Raw genomic sequence first — 27,470 nt, 5'->3', positions numbered from 1 at the left:
ATTTGTCTATGACAAATGTAGAAAAATGGCTTATCCAGCTCCTGCAATTGCTAAAGTGCAACCATCATGATTTAATTCTAAGGAACTAATTCATGAAGTGCCCTGAAAATTAAGAACAGTAGAAAAGAAAGAAGACATTAGTCTCTACATTGTTGTGTGCAAAATAAAAACTGAATAAATCCAAGAGGATCATTTAATCCATATGAGTTAACTGTGGTACTTTATCTATTAAGTTCTCCATTAATCATTCTAATGCAAACAATTTAGCATGGAACCTTACAGATCTGAAGACAACACCAAAAAAACCGTTTGACAGCCTTTACTGGGAATATGGCATAAAGGGACTTTTCTTAATCAAATGTCACTGCATATTTTAAAATTTATTTTTCCTTTGGAAATCACAATCTTTAAAACTGCCAAGCATTTCTTTTTGATCTTGTGACAGAACAAATTTGATAATGTCCACCAAAGAAACATAAAGGCCTAGTATTGCTGTAAGCGACAAAGAAAGGATAGGTACTTCTTGTTTCAAGTTTATTTACTTCTGCCATTGTTGATTATATGCATGTGTGCACAATTAGCTTAGAAGTCAGAAGCAAATTAAACTAGTTTGGGAATTATTGTGAATCTAAGTTAATTTTACAGTCTCATCCATCTGCCCTTTGTGTTGCCTTGCGTAGGAGTTCCAAATCCTATTGCTGAAAATCTCAAGGTCAATTTAAGCACTTGTTACCTTGTAAGAAATAAGAAAAAATCTTACAGGCAGATCAGCTGGGTTTACTTTCATTTGTTATACTGTGAAAAACATGGACTCTCTATGGAATGGTTAATTTTAACCTAATATTGATACAGTAGGACTCTGCAATAGCACTGCATCCTTAATTGGGTTATCTTATTTTCAGTATGCCTTTACCATGATGAGTGCAATACCTCCTATTGCATAAAAGAGCAACATCACTGCAAACAGATATATATGTTTAGAATGTTTTTGTGATTTGGTTACCAGTTTACAGATTGTCTTTTAAATAAAAAACAGATCTTCCATAGTTCAAGATACCAGCTGAAAGCATTTTTTGCTCCTACAAATAATTTTCCTTATATGTTAATTTATAGATGTAATCTTTCATGGTCTTCTTGAGCAGTCAGGTAATCCTGCAGAGTAAAAAACTTCTAAATTTTCATGATGTTTTAGTACTCTTTTTGTGGGTGTGAAAAAAGGTAGATGGTGACAGAACAACATGCTCAAAAGGACACCAGCCTGCATTTTGGAGGGCCTTTGCAAAAAATGGTGATAAAAAATATGGATCTAAAGGGTATGTTTGGAGGCATTAAAAAGGGCAACTAGTGGGCAAATACTGGAAAACCACTCAAAACAAACTGATAGTGGTTAGTTCTGACTCAGAAAAGGACAAAAAAGCAGAACAGAAGCAATTTGGCAGAGAAACGAGAGGTGAGGTATGAGCATGAGGAAGATTAGATAGGGATTTGATGATGAGAAGGAAAAGATTGAATTTCATGTTAAGCATAATTCATCCTGGGTTATTTTCCTTTGCAAAAAGCCTTTAACATTTTGTTCTGCTCAACAGAAATTCTCATGCTGTCATTATCACTGTAGCATTTGAGTTCTTTTCACTACAGCTGCAGGCAGTACATATCAAGTATTTTGTGGGGGGTGTGTGTTCCTTTTGACCTCTCAGGTGGAGGAGCAGTTACACAAGTGAAAGTTTTGTTTTAGTGATTTCTTGGCTTGATTGTTTTAAATGTGTATATAAAGAACATTGGTTTAGGTTGTATCTAAACACAGGCTGTATTTTGCACTTATGTGTGAAAGGGAAGCTGGAAGGGTAAAGGCAGGGAAATTAAGGAAAGGTCTGTGTTTTACAGGGAGAGCATTTTGAGATTTTTGATGGTTCTTCAGTACAGAGGAACTTTATTTAACAGTCTGCATGTGGCCATGTAGATATTTGCCTTTCTGTACGAAAGAACTTTATATCTTCTTGCTCAAATTATATCTAAACCTAAAAATTGGACTCAAATACACTTTGGGCACAATATATCTAGGCAAGCTAGTTAATGTTTTAAATAACACTGTCCTGAGGGATATGGTCCTCTAAAAAGACTGAGGCAGTGACCTGTTGACTTACAGAGGATAAATGGCACATTTACAATATTAAGAAAACATAATTACATAATGAGAAAAGGGAGATTGAAATAAATGCTTTCTGTTTCTTATGGAATATGAAAATATCCAGATTAGAAAGGTGTCTGGAGAGATCTCAGCTCCTGCCTTCAGGCAGACCCAAGCATGTTGTAGTGCGTTTTTATATTTTGTAATACTTTGAAGTAGTTTTGTTTTGTATTCCCATATTTTTCCCAAATGGTTTATCCCAGACTGTACCCCCCTCCCTTTACCTGTGTAATTCCTCTCCCGGGATGAGATCATCCCCAAACCCCCACCCTGGCTCTCTGTCAATCACTCAGCATCCCACCCCTCCATCCAGAAGTTTTGATCCAGGTCATCGAGTGATTAGCTAGAGGCTGGGAGTCAGCCCCCCAAGCCCTGCCCCATACGCTGTCCTATATGTTTATCCCCCAGCATCCATCCCTTAGGGTCACTCATTGGTTGGTAAAATGTTATCGACTTTGGGTTTCCACCTCCCTTTAAATGTAACCTTGGCACATCTCCCGGGGCTCTCGGCAGGAAGTCCCCTGAGGTGCAGGAGCTCCTTTGGGATCCTAATAAAACCTTGGATTAACCCCTGCTGGGAGTCGACCCTTTCTCTTCTACCGATGTCTCTGCTGTCTCTGCTGCAGCGAAGGCAACCAGCCTAAGTGCCCTCAGCACCCTCGGGGCACAGACAGTGTCTCCCCCCAGCCCAGGTGCCCTCAGTACCCTCGGGGCACACACAGAGAGTGTCTCCCTGCCAGCCCAGGTGCCCTCAGCACCCTCGGGGCACACACAGAGAGTGTCTCCCTGCCAGCCCAGGTGCCCTCAGCACCCTCGGGGCACACACAGAGAGTGTCTCCCTGCCAGCCCAGGTGCCCTCAGCACCCTCGGGGCACACACAGAGAGTGTCTCCCTGCCAGCCCAGGTGCCCTCAGTACCCTCGGGGCACACACAGACAGTGTCTCCCTGCCAGCCCAGGTGCCCTCAGCACCCTCGGGGCACACACAGACAGTGTCTCCCTGCCAGCCCAGGTGCCCTCAGCACCCTCGGGGCACAGAGAGTGTCTCCCCCCAGCCCAGGTGCCCTCAGTACCCTCGGGGCACACACAGAGAGTGTCTCCCCCCAGCCCAGGTGCCCTCAGCACCCTCGGGGCACACACAGACAGTGTCTCCCTGCTGTCAGCCCAGGTGCCCTCAGTACCCTCGGGGCACACACAGACAGTGTCTCCCTGCTGTCAGCCCAGGTGCCCTCAGTACCCTCGGGGCACAGACAGTGTCTCCCTGCCAGCCCAGGTGCCCTCAGCACCCTCGGGGCACACACAGACAGTGTCTCCCTGCCAGCCCAGGTGCCCTCAGCACCCTCGGGGCACACACAGACAGTGTCTCCCCGCCAGCCCAGGTGCCCTCAGCACCCTCGGGGCACACACAGAGAGTGTCTCCCCGCCAGCCCAGGTGCCCTCAGTACCCTCGGGGCACAGAGAGTGTCTCCCCGCCAGCCCAGGTGTCCTCAGTACCCTCGGGGCACACACAGACAGTGTCTCCCTGCCAGCCCAGGTGCCCTCAGCACCCTCGGGGCACAGACAGTGTCTCCCCGCTGTCGGCCGTGTCGGGGCTGCCCCCCGGTGTCTGCTGACTCGGGACTGGCCCGGGGTTCCTGAGAGGCTCGCAGAGAGACAGAGACACAAGCATACTTAAGTGATTCCTGATGTATGTTGAGTTGCTTTTGAAAATACTTTCTACCACTAATGAACCTCATTGCATCTTTGCCCTTCCCCTGTGGACATTTCTAACAGTTTGTAACTTTTCTGTTTTCAAGAACTTTTGTGCAGTCAGCCATTGCTCATTTCTGCTGAATAGGCTGTGAGGATTTCTACATGGGTCTGATATCACTCTCCTTCTTATACTAATGTTATGAGATACCTTTTCTTTGTCTTCTTTTTTTTCTTGCTGTCAATAGTATGTTAGGCTCATTTAGGATCACATGTGGAACAAATCAAACATAAAACCACAAAAAACCTCCAAATAAACAAAAACAAAACAAAAACCTGAAACAAGCAAACTCAACAAACCATACCAAACAAAACCAACCAAATAACAGCAGAAAAACCCCTGAACAAATTTTTAAAAAAGCTTGTGATTTTGTATTATGAGATGACAGAGTTAAGCTGATGTAATTAACAAATAGAGAAATCCAGATCACTGGACACCTATTAATCTGCCTTTAGTAGTTTTATTATGTTTTTGAGGAAAACAAGGAGTTATCCTGACGTAAATGCAAGGTAGAATAGAATGCAGCAGATGTCCATCAACAGTAGGTTGTTCAGGATTAATATGATCTCCTTCTCTGGTAAAGCACAGTACTTTTTGTCTCAGACAGGAGAAAAGTAATAGATCTATTTTGCCAGATGTCAATAAAATATTTGATATATTGTAATGATGAAAATTATTAGCTAAACCAGGAAAGATGGGGTTTGAGAGAAGAATTGCAAAGTTGTGAACTGTCAAATGGAATTGCCTTTCAATTTATACTGATGGGCTAATGGCTGGCTGGGAGATGGGAGTTGCTCAGAGATCAGTGCCAGAGAAAATCCTATTTAATGCTTCAACCTTGGCTCAAAATTAGGAATGTCTTGATGAAACATGCTGATGATCCAGATTCAGTCCAGAAAAAGAACCTGAATTATTTGAATGACACAATGGAATTTACAGCACACAGTAATGCTGTTAAAAACAGTAGCAAGATTTTCTGTATGCAGTGGAAGTCATTGGTTGGAAGTGATGAAAAGAAGCAGGATGGGAATTTAGTGAAGGTCTTTATCATGTTGAGTAATCCCAGGATGACTTTAAGCCACTGTTCTTTAGTAGTCAGCAAAATGCTATATATTAAGTTAAATAATTTCTGTAAAGATATCCAAAAGTTCTGATCAACTCTGAAATCACAAAACACTGGTAAGATCTCCTTTAGAACACTCAACAGAATGCAAGTGCAAACAGGAGCAGAGCTACAAGGAAGAACTGTGGAAAATATATTTTCCAACAGGAGGCTTCATCTCACAAAACTACAGACTAAAAGAAGTTATTATTGCTCCCTGCAAAGTCTTGAGATGTAAATCAGAAAGGAAAACAAACACTAATAAACAAATAAACAAATCAAAGTTTCCAAATAAAATACCAAACTAAACAGCATCTGTAAACTCTCTATGGATAAATTTTGGGGTGGAAATTAAAAGACAGCGTATCATACTCGAAGGGATGAAGCTCTAGACCTGCCATAGAGCAAGAAAGTTCTCAAAATGGAGTCTGCAACATTTTGCAAGTTCTTGAAATATGGATATCCACAATAGGAGGAGACACGCTTGATAATGAGGAACTTACTTGCAGTTCTGTTTTGTGATGGTTTTTAACTTCAGAGCCTGGTTTAGGAGGGAAGTGCTGTTTTGAAGGTTTGTTTTGTTTTATGGATTTTTTTATGTAATGAAGCCTTATTCCTGAAGGAGAAGAAAGAACTGAGTTGCTTAGAAACATAGTCTTTTAATACAAATAATCTGCAAATCATGCATGCATTGAATTTTTTTGAGGTTTTAAGTGTATAAATTTTGAGTGTCTACTAAAAGATGAGCATAAGGTAGTAATGATTGTATCTGCTCAAAATACAAATTTCATGGCAAGATGTTTGTATATTGAAAATTTTAGATTGGTCTCTATAGAAAGAAATGTGTTTGAAAAATAATAGTGTTTACAGTGATAAATGTTATTCTTCATATTGTTTACTGAATTCAAACAGCTTTTTTTGGGGTTTTGGGTTTTTTTGTAATTTCTACATTCTGGATATCTAGCACTTCCTGTAAACTCTATTATAGTAGGTAGGGTTTGTCCAAAATGTGGACAGATGAGCATGAGATTATGTTACAGAAGTTTGCTAATGGACTGAATAGAAAATAAATCTTATCATTCTATCTAATAAAGTAAACTAACAGAAAAGAAGGTGAAGGGAGAATGTCAGGAAATGATCCTATGGTCTGTTTTAAACTTCAGTGTGCACTAATATAAAATATTGTTTACTCTATTTAACTAAATGCATCATCTTTAGAACAGCAAAAATCAGATTAAAAAAGAAATTTTGCAAATGCAGATCCAACCATCTACTGGAAGCCATTACACTAATCCAACCATCATACTGGAAGCATAAAATTAACATCATGGAGTTTGCTGAATATCTCTGTTTTTATGACTTAATACGCTCCATTAAATGATATAGATAAATATCTAGTTTTCATCTTTCTGAAGATTAAGTCATTTGCCTCAGTTATATAGTCAGTAATGCAGTCTCTTTACTAGTTATGTTGCAATAAAAGTAAGTTATACTGCACTAAAATGTGAAACTAGTTGTGAGCATTATGTATGAGAGTTCATATAAATATCTGGTAAAATTCACAAAGAAAAATGTTTGGTTTGGTCTTTGGAAAATTACTTTTCAAGTCATGCATTTTCAAATGTAAATGAAGAAGAAAATACATAAAAAGAAGTTATTTTGAAAACCTGGGAAAAATACAAAACCATAAACAGATTTAGGAACTTTTGTAGTTATTTACAGCTACTTTTATAAGATTATTTTTGAAATGTCATTGCTCTTTGCTTTCCCTACTCTTGTACCCAGGAGCTATGGATTCATGTAAATTGTTAATTGTTTGTCTGTTTAGAAATGTGCTATTATATGCTCTTGTTTTTCTTCTTCGGTGTTGAGAACACAACTGGATAGAGCGGTAATCAGCTCTATCTATTCATTTAGCCTGCCACACTTATAAAACTAAATGAATTCATTTAAACCATGCTGAAGACAATTTATTGAATGGTGATAATTGCCTCAGGTCTTTCCACTGTATTTTACCATGAAAAGAAGATTTTTAAATGCTTTGTTTCTTACTTTAGAAGGGCATTTCTTTCAGCACTATTTTTAACCATGCCAGTATTTTCTGATCTAAAGGCTGATATAGGACATAAGACATCTATATTCTGTATATTTTGAGGTACATTTACTGGCACGCACAAAACAAAAAATCATTTCTAAAAGAGAGTACACAATATTCAATTCTCAAATGCATATTGTAACACAAATTATTCCTGGTTGTTGAGCCATGAATGCCAATGCTGTTTACTGAAAATTGAGGAAATAAGAGACTGTAAGCTTATTGAGGAATGACCCAGATCCTTTCAGTTTCAATAAGTTTCTACATAGGAAAACAAAGCTTTCCTTGGGTGTTGTTTATGAGAGTATCATTGACTGTCACAGGAATACGATGAACTTCAGATTCATCTTAGAGATAAGAACACTTATTTTTTAATGCATTACTGAAAAGATCCTTTTTGTCTAATAGTGTGTCTCTTAATTTTAGTTTTAAATTTCATAATAGAAAAATATAGATTTGGCCAAAAAAAACATAAAAGGAAAACTCCTTTGTTTCTTGATCAAAAAGGCAGAGCCCGTACTGAGTCTGATTATCTAATTTAATAAGGAAAAAAACATTCTTTGAAATGCTATTTCAAAGCCCTTTCAAGGAAAAGAAGTTTAATAGTTTCAGAGGTGAAAGAAAATGGTAATTCCCATTTTTAACTATATTTGATAGAAAAGAACCTGGCCAAACTTAAATCTCTGAAGTCACATTTAGATAATATTCCAAACAATAAATATATGTTTAGCTATAAATTTGGAGTTTTGCTGTTCCACTTTTTCAGTCCTTCCACTCTCCAGCAACAGTGTAGCAGGACGGAAGAAAAGCAGGCATGTGGGAGAAAGATGAACAACTCTTGCCACAAACCCCTGTGACGAGAAAAAATTACACAACTATTATAACAAAGCCTATAGTTAGTTTTAATAATGCAGCTTTACTAATTTCCTTCCATCCTAGCCAGAAGGCAACCTGTCTCCCTTTTGTCCCATTGCTGGCAACAGAAAGATGAAGAGCAAGCCAGTGGCATTTTGTTTTTAATGTCCAGTCAGCTGAGGGACTGGGCTCCTTGAGGCGTGACACCACCTGCACAGCAGGAGGAGGTGTCACATGTGATGTTCTTTTTGTTTTGAAAGCTGAGTACCAGTCATATGTTACTTAGAACCCCGATTTATGATGATGAATCTATTCCACCTTTAACGTGCTTTTTTTACTGTCTGTACAAAGGCTTCAGCAAAGCCTTCAGGAATCTTTTATGCAGTTGTGTGTTCAGATATAAATTCTGTTAATAAACCTAAAATAGCAAGGATTAATTACTAGACAAGGACATGATACACTGCTTGTGCAACTCAATGTCACCATAGGACACAAAATAACAAGACACACACACACTGCTCTCAAGGCAAAAAAAGGGGAAGTTTATTTTCTGACTCCAACATTTATAGATTTCCAAAAGTGACAGTGGATTGGAGGGTGAAAGTGACACCTCTCCAATGACACTGGACAAACCAACAGTCCATCAAATTTCCCCTACTCCATAAAGGAATGCAAAACAATAAGTTATTTACTGAAAGCGTGTGAGAAAGTTCGTTACAAGAATGTTAACATCAGAAGGCTTAGAAAATCTTAAAAAATCAGGGTGACAGCTCAAAATTTTGCTTTGTATAAATCTTGATGCTTATTTTGGTTTCTCTTTCTGTCTTTGCATCTCGTCCTGACAGGTGTGTGCCCAATCACTGTGAACACGATGGTAAATGCACCCAGACGTGGGACAGCTTCAAGTGCACTTGCGACGGAACTAATTACAGTGGTGCCACTTGTCATAACTGTAAGCTACCCTGCAGTTTCAAAATTTCAATGGAGTAGGGAAGTCTCTCATGTCTTTTGGTTGAGATTTAAAAAAAGCATTCTTCCTTTCTTGTTGTTAAAGCTCCTCAAGCTTCTTTTGAAAGAAAAATGTTGGCTTAATCAGCTTCTGCATTCCCTGCATCATGATGTGTTTACAGAGCACTGTACTGTGCCATGCTACCCACCAAAGCAGTTCAACAGCAGCTGGATGTACTGAGCAAACACATTCTAAGCAGTTGCATATGAGATACAGCTTCTAATGGAAACTGAATCTGCCCTGAACTGTTTGGCAGAGCTGCTGACTGCTGCTTGAGATGCTGGTTTATGTTGCTAATCACAAAGGGTGTTTACACACTGATTATCAGCCAGCTTAAAATATTTTTTTTGCTCTATGGTTATGAGTTTCTGAAATAAGAATATTATCTATGAGCTCCACATGCCCTACACTATAAAAGCACAGAAAGAAGAAAGGTGCTGTTGCCCTTTTATAGATCCTGAACAATGCATGCTGAGCCAGTGGCATGCATCTTCTGTTCCTCCCCTCATTTGCTAAAAATGAGGGATTTTGATCTGCAAAAATACCTAGGACACAGAGAAAATATATCCAGTCCTTACTTTTGTTCACGTCTTCCCTTTGCCAACAATCTCCTAATATTGAGACAAGAGAAAAAGTTCTTCTGAACAGGCAATGAGTTGAAATTGAAGCCAGGATTTATAAAGATACAAGTTTATATTACTTTACTGTTTACCTTAAATACAGCTATGTATAATTTTACAAAGATAATTGCAGAATTTTTTTCAGTTTTAACCAAAAACCCCAAACCAATGAGAAAATTTTGGACCATATTCTGGATAAAAGATAATTGCAGAATTTTTTTCAGTTTTAACCAAAAACCCCAAACCAATGAGAAAATTTTGGACCATGTTCTGGATAAAACAAAAACCTAACTTATGGTTAAAGACTATATAAATATAAGGGAGAATATACTTTATGTACTAGCTACTAATACATTGAGTGGCAAAGTTCTCTGTGATCTGGCTATTGAAACTTTAAAACTGTACGAGTTAAATAGCAAATTAATTTTGATTAAAGAGAAATATTTAAGGTACCAATACCTGTAGGAGAGATTGCATGGCAGCCCTTTTTCCACCAAGAAGGAATGTGCACAGTGATGGCATGGTTGCATCAAATTTTAGGAAAGACAAGTATTTATGCCTGTCTGTGCTCCTTTGTGGTGTGCAGATCAGCTTTTATAACATAGCTGAATATAGTTAAGCTTTCCTCTCGAGTTCCAAAGAGAAGTAGCAAGGACAAATGGATGCCATCACTTTTCTGAAATCACATTTATTACAAAGGGAAGAAATTATAATCCAAGGGGATGTGACTTTTTCTTAATAAGATTTTCACCTGCCTTTTATGGATAAAACAGTGCAATAAGGCAAGTAAAAGGCATTGCTGAACTGCAGTACCAAAACAGGGATTTGGAGTATATTGTCCTGTCTTTATGGAATGGATAAAGTGGATGGGATTACATGCACTCTCCAGGTCATTTGGAGACACATTGTTCAAGAACTTTTACTTTCCTAGTTCAGGCAAAGTTTCTGACTTAGTGGTGTAAGCTTTATTTTTTTGTTTAAAGAACATAATTTTTTGTTTTTACCATGTGCTGCTATACTTTAGAAGTCTTTCTTACAAAACAAGGTTGAGCAGAAAGTTATTCACTTGACAGATATCCTGTCAGAATGTGTGAAGTCCTATGCCTTTCTAGAGTATTGAAGTTAATGGCACAAAAATGAGCAAAAATAAAAAATTCCAGCATCAAGATACAGACTGAGACAACCTTAACTCTACCTTTATTGAGCAGGCAATAGCTGTCAGTTTTTACAGGAGCATGTTCCAGATACAGCTGCAAATAATGAGGGGATTTGTTGGAACTTGCCAGAGGTTGCAGTCACGCTGCCTGAGTCTGGGACCTCAGGTCTGCTGCACTGATGCTGACCATACTGTCCTTTCCTACTTGTGCAGTGTGTGTGTGTTTGTATATTCAGACAAACTTAGTGTGCTGACTTTTGCTTTTGAATTCTAAAGTTTGTGGTAGTAACAGGATGAAAGATATGCTGGGGAAGGAGGGAAGTTGGAATGATAACTGTTGTGTGGTATAAAAATAGCTGGAAGGGATTTTAAACAGCATTGCAGATCTCATGAAAAATATAGCAGATGTGATTCCATGGAGCTGGAAAGTGTTTAAGTGCAGATAGAACTTTTCCAGTACCATTTTACTTAAAGATAATATTATTTTACCAAGCAAACTGTATTATATGCCACAGTAAAATATGTTTTTATTTTCTCAATGGATGCTTTTGTGGGGAGTATAACAGCATTTCTCAAAGAGGTTGGAGACAAGACTATGTTAGTGGGGATTGTAACTGTATTTGATGATTTTTAATCAGTTTGAGTTATGCTAAACTAAAAGGAACAACATAATTCTGTGTTACTGAGGGGGTTTTTGCAGTGAATTGATTTTGCTTTGGTCAGGTAATTCAACACTTTCCTGAGCTCTTGACCTGAAACAAGGCAAAGCTTTGCAGCCTTGACTGGATTTCAGATTGCAGTTTTAGGTTCCTTTGAAGTTGAAACTCAAAGAAAAACTCAAGGGATGAACTCCTTGAAGTGAAACAGACAAAAAGGTTTGCATGAAAACCTTATGAATCGAAATGACTTTGTTTCACACAGATCGGGCCATAAAATATCGTATTATAGTGAAAACAACTGTTAGGCTAGAGATATGGAGAAGTATGTATTCTGGGACTGAAACCTAGGGGGGACTATAAACCAGAAATAAATAGCTAGAAAAAGAAAAGTTCCAAATAAATAAATCTGAAGTAAAAACTTTAGTTCTCCAACTGTGTAAATCAATTACACTTGTTTCCTATTTTAATATCATGAAATAATTTCCTTTTTGAAATATGACACTGTTACAGGAAGGTTCCTCACCTCTCAGAGAAACACCAAGCTCTGTGTCCATTATCTTGTTATTTCTCAGCAGCTTAAGCTGCCATTCAGAGGAAATGATAATTTGTTTCTTCCATCTACAGCTGGATCCCTTGAGCCCAATGGCAAATTAACCAAAAGTACTGGAAAGTTTTACTTCTCTTTGCATATTAAATACCCTAGGAATCTAGCAGATTTCCTTCAGCTAAGGGCTATTCATGCTCAACAAAATGCTGTAGCCTGGCAAATATCAGACTAGAGCATTGATTTTACCATTAGGCAAGGCTGAAAGATAAATGAATGTATTTATTCAAAAACAATGATTTACAGTGATGCAACATTTACAAAATTATTTAAAAATTAATTGAATTATAATTAACTGCAAGTATAATCCTTGCTAACTTTATTGTATTATCTATATTTTAAGCCCTGACTAATTTACTTTTGCAACCTACCAAAGGCTGGCCCATTCGTGCAGAGTTCTTAGAGCAATACTTTTCTAGAGTTTATTAGTAAATGGTTCCTGAAACCTTTGCCATCAGGAGCTCATTTTCCTGATTACATCTCATCTCCACTACTTTGCACCTGTTTATTCATCTAGTTTTATATTTTAATAATCTTCCTGCTGTTTATAGCTTCTTTAAAACAGAATCGTATCATTTTAAAAACTGTCTATTGGGATAACTAATGATTATTCAAGCTTCCTTTTCTGAGATTTTTTTTGTAATATAGGTCAAAGCAAGTTTTCTCTAGAATGAGCATTTCAGATAAACATAAGGAAGGACCTACATTACCATCATGGTAAAGTCCGTATCTACCTTTCACTTCTTGCATAAAATTCATTTGATTTAGGAAAAGGCCAGGAGCACCTTATTTGATTATATTTGCCTTCTCCTGATGATTTTCATTAACAAAAATGTTGAATTTGCACTTAAAAGATTAATCTTAATGCTTATAGAATCATAGAATTGTTTGGGTTGGAAGAGACTTTGAAGATCCTCTAGTTCCAAGCCCTGTACCAAGGACAAGGCCACTTTTCACTAGACCAAGTATCTCAGAGCCCCTTCCAGGCTGGTCCTGAACACCTCCAGGAATGGGACATCCACAGATTCTCTGGGAAATCTGTTCCAGTACCTCACAACCCTCACAGTAAAGAATTTCTTCCTAATATCCAGTGTAAACCTGCCCTCTTTCAATTTAAAACCATTCTCTCTTTTCTTGATAGTACATGCTTTTGTAAGAAGTCCCTCTCCAGCTCCCTTGAAGGCTCCTTTGGGGACCGGAAGTTGCTATAAGATCTCTTCAGAGCATTCTCTTATGAAAGACATGTTCTTCCTGATCAAATTCTTTTTCTTTAATTTCACCTTCAAACACAGTCCTTGCTCTTGCAGCTGTACAGATTCCTTTAGAAATACCAGACAGGAAAAGGTTTTCTTAAAAACCTTCAGTTAGTCCATAGGAGGGACTGGCATCCAGATCACATCTGCTGACTGTTAGTTCTGTGAGACAGTAGGAGCAATACAAACTTACCTGCTCCTGCCCCTAGAAGAAGCACTAATTGCATCAGAATATACAAAGAATGCAACTCTGCTGAGAAAGAACACATGGGATTTTTACATTTTTAGATTGGTGGTTTGCTGTAAGTTTTTCCAGAAAGAATATTGGAAAAAATGTAGTGATTCTTAGTTTCCCTATAAGGGAACTTGACCTCTGAATTCTCTGTCTTCCCCAGCTTGTTGGGAATAAATGCTATCCTATATTTTGGAACCCAATTCAAAGTTAATGATGAATAAAACTTCTCTTGAAATGATAAGTACATTAAATGTCACTGGAATCTAATGGGCATTGATATTTTTCCAAGCAATATTGACTACCTCCCTAAAGCAAAATATTGCTTTAATAATGAGTTTAATATTTCCTAGAACCATACTTTGAGTAAGAATGAGTAAGAAACGTTGTAGAAGCTGTGATAATTCTCATTGCTGGCTATTGCCAAAAGTAATAGTCATCAACACAAATTTAATCTGCATAGGCTCTGATCTTCATCAAGACTTCCATCAGATAGTTTGTAATATCTGATTTTCCTGTATTTCTGTAAACAGGAAAGAAACGAGAACACTGGGCTGTATACATTCAGAGTCTAGATAGGAAAGAAGGTCATGGCAGGGGTGTTCTCCTGTCAGCAATTTGGGAAATAGTGAAAAAATAAGTACATAATTTGTCAAAACAATGCTCTGAAATTTACTTCAGGGAAAAGAAAAACAATGAACTCCATAATTTTTCTAGTCATCTCAAACAAGAAGAGCATGGGTTTCCATTTCACTGAAGGCTAGAGGAATTACGAGAATAACATTGTTATCTTTGTGATAGCAAACTGATTTACTAGAGAAAGCAGATACTTTGCACTTTCATAAGCATATTAAAACCTTATTTTATCAGGAAAAATTCAATAAATGCCTCCACAATCAGCAACTGTGATACATAAAATACTCTTGTGAAAGGATGTTCTAATCCAAAGATAGGAAGAATGTTGCTTTTTAATACACTTGAAGTAGAAGATACAACCTAATCAGAAATGCCCTATATTTTGAGAAGACTTGGCATAAAACCACCTCCTGTTCAGTTGTCCTGTGGGCATTTATGTGCAGGGCTGTTGTGAACTATCACCTTGACATTTCTGAATCTTTGCCAGTGAAGCTTGATGTTTAAGTCACTTAGTTTAGCAACATTTTGCATAAACAAATCATGGATTCCAGAATTGGCCCTTCTGCAGAAAGCAGAACAATAATATATGCTACAGATTTGTGGACATGCAAGTATCTGATTTTAGTGAGATTTAGCACAAGTCCAGCACCTATAAGACTGAACAGATTGCACAAGCCTGAATGACTTCCCAGTAGCAAATGAAGAATTTCCATTAGTAAACTTGTAGAAAGCATAGAGCAGAACAAAAACATACAAAACATACAATCATATGAAACAGCAACAGAATGTTCTGGGTTGAGTTTCTGCAGTGGAAAGCTGACATTTAAGGCATGCAATGGGACTCCACAATGCTGATTAGACGTGTTCATGGCAGATAGATTGCTTGAATTATGTGAAAGGAAGAAGGAAAAATAATACTGGGAAGCCAAACTGCTTACTTTTAGAAACATGAAAGAGGAGCTTTCAGTAGGGCAAAATCTGAATTGCTCCCACTGCCCCCCTCATGTGTTGGACATAATTTGCCTCCTTTGGACTGAGGAAGGACAGCACCCCTGGGATGCACTAATGGGATTGTGGGGCTTTGTAGGGAGGTGAACTATGAACTTACTCTGAGGAAAGGGAGGTTGGAGAAATGATAAGAATTATTTTGACAGCGCTGCTTGGTTTGAGGAGACTGGGGTTGAGGAAGTATCTCTGAAATTAACACTGGGCACAGTGATGAGAAAAGGGTTATCAGCTCTTCTAGCATTTATATTAAAGACCGATTTGTACTAGAAGCTGTAACAATGAGATGCTGTTCCTCACCCTACCACCTCTTCCTCTTGTGAGCTGTTGTTTGGGTGTCCCTGATGAAGCCTATGTTTTTTTTAGTTGCTCCTTTGTGTCGGGTCCGGCTGTCTGTCTCTGCCCCGACACGGGTAGAGTGGTTCTTGGGTGGCACGCGATGCAAAGGACGAGTCTGGACTCTTCAGTTTTTCGGTCTTCAGGTTGTTTATTATTTCTTATCTACAAAATTTTCTGTCTGCCCAACAGAGGTCTGATCTGCAAGGCAGCCACAGGCACTCTCTGACCACCCACGGGGCGGTCATGTCTTTTTATACTAAAATCTACGTACATGATATTTACTTTTATTTCCCAATGCTTTTCACCCATGTTAGCAAGTGCACCTTCACCATAAACCAATCCCCAAGTGCCAACATCATCACAGGAGATGGAGGACAAGAAGAAGAAAGAAGAAGGACAAGACACGCCCTGATCCCTCCATCTTGTCTCCATAACCCCCCTGTACCAAAAACCTTAAAGTCTGTATCTCACCCTCTAAATGTGTCTCTTTTACACCTTGTACTCTAAAGTGATTCTCTTGTCCTCAGACTCTTGTTACTTCTGTGGATGGATCAAAATCAAGCCACCAAACACTCTTGGCAACATTCCAGGATTTTCGAGACCCCCAAGGGTTCTCCTGGCATCTCTGGACATCGGGAACGATGTGCTGAGATCCCACACCTTTGAGTCCCTGATTTGAGACTTACTTGAGACCAGAGTCTAAGTAAAGTAGTTTCCAGGAGGTGAATAATTCCACGTTCAAACTCAGCAGTATGGATGCATGAGCAATGCTGGTCTTGGAGAAATAGGAGATAAAAAATAAGATAAAATTTCTGAAATCTCTAGAGTAGTTTGTTTTCTTCTGCTCTCACCCTGAGAAAGCACTTTCAACTACTGGCTGTTCTCTGCCAGTTATGTTGCTACCACTTTATTTTCTCCTCTTCTTGCACACTCTGTATCTGAAGTAATCAAATGTTCAAATTTCATACATGCTCTGCAAAGCCTTATTTCTCAGATGTTTGTTTCCTTTGAGAATAGAGATTCTCAAAGCCTGTTTATAAGGACTTTTGTTTACAGTGGTTTATTACAAGGATCGTATAATCAATATGCCACCTTTCTAAGGAGGCTAATCTTTTTTTCAATAATGCTTTTCAAAGAAATTGTCATCATAATTTATAATTGTCCTTGTGAATTCATATTTTTTTATTACGTGTTTTCAAAGGATTTAGCATAATGCATGTCTTTTCAAATGTAGAAGACTCTATTAAATTACCTCTTTTTATTAAAATCTAGTTTTAAAACAAGACTGAAGTTGTTGGTTTAGTCTTCTTTAGTAATTTTTCACATGTAACATATAAGCCCAAAATTGTTACATCTTTTCACCTATTCCTGCAAAACTGAAAAAGACAAGCTTTTTACTCTGTTAATTTTTTGTTTGTTTGTTTCGAGACATTGCAGTTTTCTTGTTTTGAACCCCAATATTTGTTTAAAACTCAGATTGTTCTTAGTGTCAGTGTTATAAACTATAGTTTTTCAGCTACTAATTTATTATCAGCTGAGCTGAAAGTTGCTCTGCACCAGGTGTTTATGAAATGCAGAATGTGTAATAAATTGGTAGCAACTTGCATTTTTACTGTAAGTAAATGAATGTGGTCTGTGTTCAGGCCAGAAAGGGCTGCAGTTCCAATATGTGCAATAGCACCAGGAGTATTTGGTGAAGGTAAAGTGGAGAAAATTAATATTAGCATGCGAAGCAGAATATGAATAATCAACCAGCAGTAATTATGCTGAAATTAAAATATTATCTGCAAATAACTCTACTGGATGAAGTTTGAGAGAGACTATAAGGTCTGGAACTGGACTTCAGGTTTCAGCTGTTTGTATAGCTGAGTGTTTATATATGGCTATGCATTAAAATCAAGTGTTATGAGTTTTGAAACTAAATTTCTACCAGGTGGGGTCAAGTGGAAGAACAGTATGAGGTCAGGGTCTAACTCAGAGCATTTTCTTAATTCATTTGTAGCTAACTCTTGTAAAACTACCTAAGTAACATTCCTGAATTGCAGCTTGCTTTTGGGAAAACTTGGGTATTAGCTGAGTTTTTTGCAGGCTACTGTAACCGTTCTCTATTTTTGTTCACAATGCACAAGCAAATATTGTTTCCAAGGGACAGTTAAAAGAGAACATGTAATTAACAATAGATAACTTTAAAGCAGCTCATTTATACCATAAAATCAAAGCCAGAATTAATTCATAGCCAGAAAAGAACTCTGCAAATAAAGACTTCAAAATTAATTAGCTTTTTCTTAAACTTTTCCATTAAGACAATCTAACATATTGCATACTTCACTGTTAATGCTTTTTTTGCAATTAAAGTTTTTTAAGGTGCTGATATTAAAATCCCCTTGACAGCCATTAGACAGAAAAGAACATGTTTTGAAGTCATTCTAATCCTATTTTTTCAGATGTGAGAGAATGAAATTAATGCAAATATCAACTGTTAAATATGTACCATAGTCAAAGCAATGAGAATTTCTTCACATATGCATGCAGACATATTTTTATCTGAAATTGTTCTTTTAAAAGTTTTTTAACAATTCAAAATAGAGGAACATAATGGGAATAATTAGGCTTGCTATTAAAAGACACTATGCGCCAATGGATGAGCAGTGGATATGCATTATCCACAGTTTGTAGCATTTCTATGTACATCACCTAGTGCAGAAAAACTTGATAAATTCTATCTTTACAATGAATCCTCCAATGTGTTGAGGACTGTATGATCAATCTCATAGGACTGTGGATTGAAGAAAAAAAAGTGATTAAAAGGAATGAAACTCTGAGATACTTCTTGTGCATCCTACACCATATTTTGTCTTAATAACTAATATAACAATGTTTATAAGAGTAATTGTACGGCTTCTGCAATAAATAAACATAAATAATTATTATTGTCAAGTCTCTTATGATACTTCTGTGTGAGTGACATGTGTTCCAGATGGTGAGGGTTCTGATTAAGTTTGGTTCTTGTTTATGGACACTACATTTCTTGATCATTATAATATTTCTTTCACTATTCTGCAGCATGAATTTATTGCACCTGTAAATGTCTTCCTTAGGAATCAAATGTCTAATTAACACTTTTCATTCAAGGGTAAGAACTGTAATGCTTCTTTGTAATTTTAGTCTGGAGGGGTTTTGAGTTTTATTCTCCTTCCCAGTGTGCTGTAGTTTAAATGGGAGAGAAAGTCTTAGGACCAAAATCTGTTAGCAAAAGGAGATGCTAGGTATCAATCTTGGTCCATAACTATCACTTTAAAATTCCACCTTAGGTAGGACAGCCAATAGTTCTCTTGTCTGGACAAGTCTCTTAGCAGAAGTAATGATAGGTTACTGGAATTCTGTGGAGGGATAGAATGTAAGAAAATATAGTGCACAAGGTAATCTCACCCCTGAGGAGTTGCAGCTGCACTAATTATCAAAGATTAGGAACAGGCCTGCCCTTAATAGGCCACAGCTGTGACTAGTAAGGATGAGTGCTGTAAAAGAGGGATTTAGCTGGGTGAGAAGTGGGCTGGAGTTTGTTGGTTGTACTGTGAGGAGATGCCCATGAGAAATCACCAAGAAGGTATGGGAGCTTTGTAATAAGATGGTAACAGAATTCTTGAAATATTTTTCTGAAGCCAGAGGAATAATCTATGTTTACATAACATTACAAAAACATGGAAGTCACTATTGTTTCATAAATGGAAATATAGTCTGCTAATATTAGCAAAGTTACTGAAATGTGTGGACTTTGTTTGTTGGGCTTTGTTTCTCAGTAGAAGCCTTTAGTACTTACACATACTTAACTGTAGATCTACCAGTATTAATTTTATTTTACTGGAAGCATAGTCTTTTTTTAACTTTCATCTTGCAAATTTTTCAGCTCATGTATCCCTATGTAGCTTTTACACCAGCTCATTCTTCCTATCCCTATTCCCTAATGGCCTAACCACTTGGGTATAAAACTTTAAATTTACTTGTGTCTGTGGTTGCTGTATTTTACATGATATGTTTTCAGTATACTTTGAGGTTCAGAAGGAGCTAATAGATGTTCTAAAACAGAGAGGAAAACACAATGTGTTGTTTGCAACTACATTTTTTTTTTATTTTTATTTTTTACTTCTACTTCAGAGCACTATAAATATTACTGCATTTCTCAGATTCATGCTCAGGCTAACTGAGCTATGTCTTTCTGAAATTCTTAACTACTCCTCTCCACACCCTCTTCTGTCTCCCCCCTTTTAAGGTTTCTCAATTTCTTTGTGCTTTCCTATCAACCTCAACAGTTTGTTTCCCTCTTTCATCATTCTTTCTCTAATCATTGCTCTGATTATTTTCCTCCTCAGTCTGTCTTCACAGCCATGTACTCACACACGTGTGCACGCAGGAGTGCCATGCCCAGGGAAGATTTGGAAAGGAATTTAACAAGAAAGCAGAATAGACTGTGCTGATCAGATGCAGGATGCAACCAGGCAAGCATACTTACCACACCACTATTTGTACTTACCCCTCTTTTTATTCTGGACCTTTTTCCCTCTCCAAAATGTGTAGCCCTCTGCTTTTTCCTGCCTTTAGTTCCATCCCTAAACACCCTATAAGTCTTGTGCAATCCTGAGCTATGTTTTCCATGCATCCCATGATGCATGGCAGAAACTCCCTTGGTCTGAAAGGTTTTGGGGGGAGCTGCTATCAGTGGCTCATGGTGATCAGCTCCATGCTCACACACTGCAGCTGAGGGTGTGCTGTGACAGCCCCAGACAGGATTTTTGTTACTTGTGTGCATCCTTGATTTGAGTCAGATGGGCTTGAATGGTTTGATGGCTCCTGTGGTGGGCCTGGGAGCATCCTGGCAGGGTGTTATTCTGGCTTCTGCTCTGCCATTTGTTCTCTGAACTCCTCTGTAGGTGTGCAGATGGGTATTTTTTCTCAGAACCTGACACTTTCTCTGTATTCTCATCCCCTCAGTAAATAGTCTAAATTAATACTCTAGTGCTGCAATTGAAACAGATACTGACAAAGTAGAGCATGTGCCAACCAGGGCAGCCCCCAAGGTACCCATCTAACATCTTACTAATCTCACAGCTCATCCATTATGTGAAAAAGATGTAAAAGTGATTTCTAGGAAGTTGCCAGGACAGTCATTCCCATTTGAAAGCATCGAAGGGAAAGAATGAAAAAAGGGGGATGTGGAGCAGATGTTTCTTCTGATATTTTTATTTTTGTGTCAGTTAAAAATGTTGAATTCTGTTGGCACTGGAGGTTGCTTAATGATTAATGGAAATGACAAACATGATGCATTCCCTCTAAATTGGTGTCATGTGGATAGAGGACATTTTGATTGAGATAATGTAAATGCTGATGTGAGGATTTTTTTTCACAATATTATAGTTCTTTTTTGTTCATTGAAATAGATGCTCTGGAAAACCCACTATTTGGTTAGGTATCTGTCAGTCTGTGTGCATAGCAGTGGTTTTGTAAGCAAGCTACTGTTCCGTGGTTTAGTGTTGGAGTTTTCTCAAACATAAGCTTTTAATTTGAGATTTTTAAGAAATTTTATTTAACCAGTTGTTGGTTTGTTTTGGATTTTTTCCCAATAACTTGTAGCTTCCCTCAAGTATGTCTTGTATTCAGTAAATACAACCAAGAAAGGTACCATAATTTCCTTCACAGGATTGCTGGTTATAAGAAGGTTGGATGCAAAAACATTTAGGGATCTGGGGTGGGGAAAAGGAAGAAAAGGGACAGGAAATGGCAACACTTGCAACTGTTGAGGCTGGTAAAAATAAAACTGGATTACAGTCCTATAAATGAACCTGCGGGTAATGGATTTTGGGAACACGAGTATTTGTGAACAAAGAAAAACTGACACTACAGTCTCTTTGAAAGCTGGGTGATGAAAGCTCCATGTTCATCTGAGCATTATTTAACGTTGATTAGGATGTTCAGGTCTGAAGAGAGATCAAATGCTCTGATATCCATGGCAGGAAAGAACCAGTATATACTTAGTGAGGGAGAATACTTTGGTTTATTCCAGGTCTTTGCCATTTGTAGCCACCTACAGATAGCTTGTGCTAAAATAAGGTTCCGGATAATCTGTATCTTTGACCTGACTTTACTGGAGTTATCACCCCTGCTTTGGCCCTGCTATAATTTGCTGAGGTTTTCACTTATCTATCTCTGTTCACTGTAGAGAGTAACCAAGGATTTGTATTACACAGATGAAAAATTGTAAAGCTGAGGTTTGGCCCTTGTCTCTTCCCCTTTCCATTACCCTCACAATACAAAGTAAATGAGAACTGGAGCAGAACTCATACTTTTTCTTTAAGGGTATGGTTTTTTCAAAATTTCTTTTTATACCTACCTTGAAGTTTTTTTGCATGGAAGAGAGGGTTAGGAGGAAGAAGGGAACAAGAATGTATTGGCAGTGTTCCTGTTACCTCCCAGCTGGAGAAGACTCAATCGAGCTCCAGGCAGCTCTGAAGCTTTCTGTGGCTGGGCTCTATGTAAGATCAACATGGTGAATATCTGAGTATAGTGAATATCTGAGTTTCTCTGACATCCTTCCCTCTCAGATGCAGGGCCCAGGAATGAAGTACAGCTACACAAATGTGCAACACTATCCAGACTAAAAATGAAACTGTGCCATTTCTATTCTGAACAGTACTTTGTTCAGTCCCAAAAGCCATGCTTGGTTTTTATTTTTGGGTTGTGTTTTGTTGGTTTTTTTTGATTGGCTGGGTTTTTTGTGTTTGTGTATCCTTGGATGACTTCATTCACAAAAGTACCTTGTTAAAAATCGGTGTCTAATTATACTTTCTTGTAATGTCTGTAGGCTGACACAGTTACAAAGATGCTAATTGTCTAATCTATGGCTTGTAATTTAAAATCACTGCTAAATTTGTTTAAAAATCCATTTTGGTTCAGCCATTTGTATTTAAATTAATTTCTCTCTTCCTCCCCTCTCCCAGCCCAAAGGAAAGAACAAAGATGAGAGAGAAACAGAAGCACGTCTCATTTTGCCATTAATGTGTTGGCTTTTTCTGTATTTGTAGCCAATTCCTGGGTTGAGCTACTGTGTAGTGGCTCAAATTGCACTTTTCACCCCTATAGCAGTAATTTTCCCTATTATCCCAGTGGCAAATAATCTCGTGCTCTTTCTCACTCTGATGGCAAAGCCTCTATTTTGTTCCCTTTTTTACCACAATGGTAATTGTCATGTTTATCACTGACATAACTGAGCCTAGAGTAAACTTCACACAAAATCTGCAAGTTTCCACATATCTTATTTTAATTTTTACTGCTTTTAATTTCATTTCTGTTTCTATGGGGCATATTTGGATATTGTGCTAGTGGTGAGAACACTTTATGTGTTCATTAGGTCACAGCTGAAGGCAGAGGGAGCGTGTGAGGAAGATACAGAAGCTTTTAGAAAGCTGAAGCTTAGATCAATGGCAGTGTGAGGAAGGTTTATGCTCAGTCACGAAGGAGCTTTGCTTTTGGAGTTTTAGTGGCATGAGAGCCAGTGCAGCCATGGACAGAAATGAACACTAATCCAGATAAAAAACACTAAAATTGCCTCTGTTGGTTTACCTTCCCTATTAAATGCAAAAAAAAAAAGCCAAAAAAACAAAACTGTGCTATCTATATAATATTTTTTATTTCTAGGATTCATGTGTATATAATGCTATATGTACACTATTCTGTAAATATGCAAAATATAAGAATGTTTTTCCTTTGGGAAGCTATTTTAGGGATTTTGAGTTGCAAAGCTACTGAGCATTGGGAAGGATTATGCTTGGGGGGATTAAACAATTGTAGAAGCAATGGTTGAGGAAAACTGCTGACTTGTGTTTCATTTTTTTAATTCAGTTTTGTAGAAGTGATGGTTATTGATGGCTGATTTGCCTTGGAGTTCATTGCTTAAGATTCTGTGAATAAATAAAACCTCATTTAGGCTTGAATTAACAGAAGTAAAAATTATAGAATATGCAAATTTATCTGGCTGTGCTGGCTGTTTTCCATTTTCATATGCTAAGCTTCATGAAAAAAATGGAGAATCCAGAGAAGAGAGAAAATAATATAGAACCCAGAAAATGCAACCAGTGATGAAAATGAACAAACTTGGCCATTTTAATGTAGAGAAAAGGTTTGCGTCTGCAAATAGACAAAAGATGGTTGTAAGGAGGAGTGCAGTAACTTATCCTCAAAATTCATTGTGAATAAAAAGAGAAATGATAAGTTTAAGTTGCAGCAGAACAGCCCCACAGTGTAGAGAGTTGAACAAATGCTGAAGGGATGGTGCAGGTCTAGGCTACCTTGATGTGTCAAGGAATTCACATCATTTTAAACCAGACTGTGTCAGGAATGATACATGGATGTAATTGAAATTTTTTTGGGCGGTGGGTTAGATTATCTTTGAGGTTCACCACAGCCATGTGATTCTGTTGTTGTACTAATTATGACCACAAAATGATTCTGTTTTTTATCTCAGCACTTACTTCTTCAAATATAGTTTGAGAAATTGAACTACCCTTTCCAGGAATAATCTTGTAGAATGATGGAGTATTTATTTAATGGGATTGTTGGGGGTAACAGAATTGAAGTCTTGGGCTTTAGGTTAACTTTGTATATGAACTGTCTTGAGTAAAATAGTTGTGTGGTGTGGAAAAGACTTTTGCTAATATCATGTGATGACAGTGAAAGCATGAAGCTTTGGGTTCTTAGAATTCATGTTCTTGCCTTAGCAAGCTGTGAGAGTAAACCAAGGGCCCCTAAAATGATGGTAACCCAGAAAAAATAAATCCCAGTTTCACTGGGAAGGTATTGAAAGATGCCACGGGTTGTTTTGTTTGTACTTCTGGGACTGCAGTAGCTCAGTTCAGCTTCTGGCTGAGAAGGCAACCTAGTCATGGATGAAAAATAGTGTTTGCTCTGAGTTTTGCTACAACTGAAAAATCAGTGGCTAAAGCATGGGCCATGTCATACACATCTGCAATTTGGTAGACTTGTTCATGATACCTTCTAATTTTCTCCAAGTCTCTTATATACAGTGAAACTTAGCAATTGCCTAATGACACTTATTTGTCATGAAAATTGCATTTTTTTGCTGAGTGCTGTTCATGTATAGCAACATTTCTTTAAGAACAGAGTAAATTAGTTTTCTTGCAGATGCAACATGAGCACACAAATTGTAAGTATTACACTCAGGGCTTTAGAGGTTTTAGTTTATTCAAATTTTCAGTTATGCATGAAGTCAAGAAAGGCAGGTTTTCTGTTTCCCACTGTCTTTAATAATGAGGTGATATTGCAAGGGCATGTCACATTTTGACTTCTTTCTTAATCCTTGTTTTTTAACCTGGAAAGTCATTTGATTGTAACTGAATGAACTGTAACTGCATCTAGAGTAGTTGTATTTCTTCCAAAAGAAATTTCTGGAGTTCCCTTAGGCATCACAGTAGATCCATTTAAGATGTAAAAATTAATTTTTTTATGTCCACACCATATTTAGGATGTGCATAAAGCTGCAGCTCATTGAGAAGTTAAGTTTCCCTCCTGCACATGAACTTCACTGCAGTTGCTGATGCATCCAGGTGTAGTTTCCAAGTGCTCACAAACTGGGCACAAAAATCCAGTATTGCAGCCAGCTGGGTGTGCTTGCCTACTCCTACTGCTCTGGCCTGTCCAGGTGAGCTTGCTGTGAGCAGCCACAGCTGCTTCCTGCACTGTGAGGGCCAGCAGCCTTGAAGGTCTTACAGCTTTGTCCTGCTAGAGCCATATATTTTGCTGAAAGTGCTGCTTCCTGTGCTTTTCCTCATCAAGATAACCTAATTTTACAGTGGCATTCTAGCTGCAGCTATCTGATATTTAGTGTGTGGCTTGTGGTGACACACCTTCTGGTCATGCAGAACTTGCTCTCTCTAAGAGTCCATCATAAATTTAATGTGAGGAACTACTGTTGGGTTTGCAAGACAAATTTTTATTCTAGTTAGGATTTTGTCTTTGTATCACTGTCACCTTTTATTTGGAGGACAGTGTTATTTTACCAAATATTTTCAAGATACTTTTTAGCCAAGAAAGACTTTTTAAAGGGGTCTTTGGCAGTATGCAGAAAGCAAACCAGGTGTTTCATTACCTTTTCTTTTTTTGCATTAATATTATTGTGTAATAAGTAGAAATGACAAGAAAAGAATCCTAAAACAGAGGTCTTGGTTACCTTAGAACCTTCTCTGTGCAGGATGAGATTGTTTTAGGTATTTTTAATGTTTTGGAACTCTTTTTTTCAGATGAATGTGCATACATACACTTAAAATGATAAATAAAAGTGTATTCAAATAACTCAAATATATACATATCTCGTATGTATTGTAGATACATATGCTCTTCTATATCAGAGTGGTGATGGTTTCTTCCTTAGCTTTCATTTCCTCCTTCTGTCACTGTTTGACTAAGAGGTTTTTTGGATGCGGGTAGTGGGTGATTGTCCTTGGGTTTTGATTTGTGATTAATTTTTTACTTCAGCTGAAGAGGTTGTGAGCTTCTGTAAACTGGCAGCCTAAAAAGGTGGAGAGGGCAAAGCCAGGAATGTTCAGCAGAAGTTTGAACCATGTTTTCTTTTCCAATAGCAAATGAACAGGGGCACTCCTAATATTTGAGAACCTGGTAAATACTATATCAGAAAAGATTTCATCTCAAAGTCATATCTGAAAAGATGACTTCTCACAGTGTAAGATATAAAAGTCAATAGTTGTTCACACTTATTTTTGTCTGACTTTAACAGTACATGTGCTTATTTTTAGTTAACTATAACTGGAGAAAGAATTTTTAAATTTATTTTACTTTTCCTGTTCTTAGACATTATAATGTTGATTTCCAAACCACAGAGTTTTTAGATCCAGACTTGAATAAACTGCCAGACATAAGGCCTGGTGCCTATCATTGCAGACATTGTCCTACAGAATAGCAAGAACATTGAAGTAGTGTTCCATCATGTTGACTCTTTGTGGAGCTTTTTAAAAACTTGTTAATATACTTGAGGTAGTACAGCAACCCAGCAGCTATGTGTCAGAATACAGAAGGATATTTTTCTTTCACATACATCTTGTTTTGACTGTGATGAAATATCTAGTTCTTTTAACTTACCTTAAAGGAATTGTAAGACATAATTTCTCCAAGACATAGAATTGCAATGTGTAAAGGGTGAGTATAGGTTTAACGTAGATGAGCACAGAGAGAAAATTCCGCTGACAGAGCGGGAACTTACAGTGTAAATGTATTGATATATAAAAATTTATTTTTTTAACACTTTCCATTTCCCAGTTATCTTCTGAATATATGTTGTAATAAGACAACAAATCTTATTTTAATCTTTTAAAATAAATTTCAGGTATTACATTTCAGTGTGCAGCTATTTTTTTGGGTAACCTTGGAGTTTTTTTCCCCCTGCATTGTATGTTTGTGCTTTTAGGGCTCAAGAGTTGAAACCAGTTTGAGTTAAATAAACCCAAGCACCTCACAGTCTATTTAGCTTTTAGTATTTTTCCAAGAATTTGAAAGTGCTGGAGAGACATAGCTGGACTTTGTGGATCTGATGCATTGCCTGTTTTTGTCACTTTTGCTGTCATTTAATTCCATCCATTTTTCTGTATCTACACCTTTGCTATGTTCCTGTAAAGCTGAGATTTACTCCTATATTAGCAGGTGTTTAAAGGAATGTATTCCCCGCAGCAACCACATTCACTGTCAGAAACAAAACATATTGCAACACATTCATTGAGCCACATACTGCAGACTGTCATGCCAGGTAATCTATTTATAATAAGCTTTGCACTTATAAAAGGAGGCTGTTTGTCAACCCTAAAATTAAAGCTGCCTTTTCCCAGAGTGATGGAAAAACTGTAGTTCACCAAGGTGCTAATGAAATTTTATGGGAACATCATATAGGGCCA

General features: G+C 37.6%; 1 protein-coding gene across 1 annotated transcript in view; it reads left to right on the top strand.

The window, feature by feature from the left end:
* CNTNAP2 (contactin associated protein 2) overlaps window positions 1–27,470 on the top strand; it is a 1,031,572-nt gene that overhangs the window by 663,564 nt on the left and 340,538 nt on the right. The window contains exon 11 of the mRNA XM_071429755.1: window positions 8,834–8,940. Within this exon, the coding sequence (XP_071285856.1) occupies window positions 8,834–8,940 (107 nt within the window). The remainder of the gene's footprint in view (window positions 1–8,833; window positions 8,941–27,470) is intronic.

This window comes from Agelaius tricolor, unplaced genomic scaffold (genome assembly GCF_023055355.1).
Source record: "Agelaius tricolor isolate 1412-34295 unplaced genomic scaffold, bAgeTri1.0.p SCAF_6, whole genome shotgun sequence".
Lineage (NCBI taxonomy): Eukaryota > Metazoa > Chordata > Aves > Passeriformes > Icteridae > Agelaius > Agelaius tricolor.
Note: the sequence above shows the minus strand (reverse complement) of the source record. Positions and strands in the feature narration are given on the sequence as shown.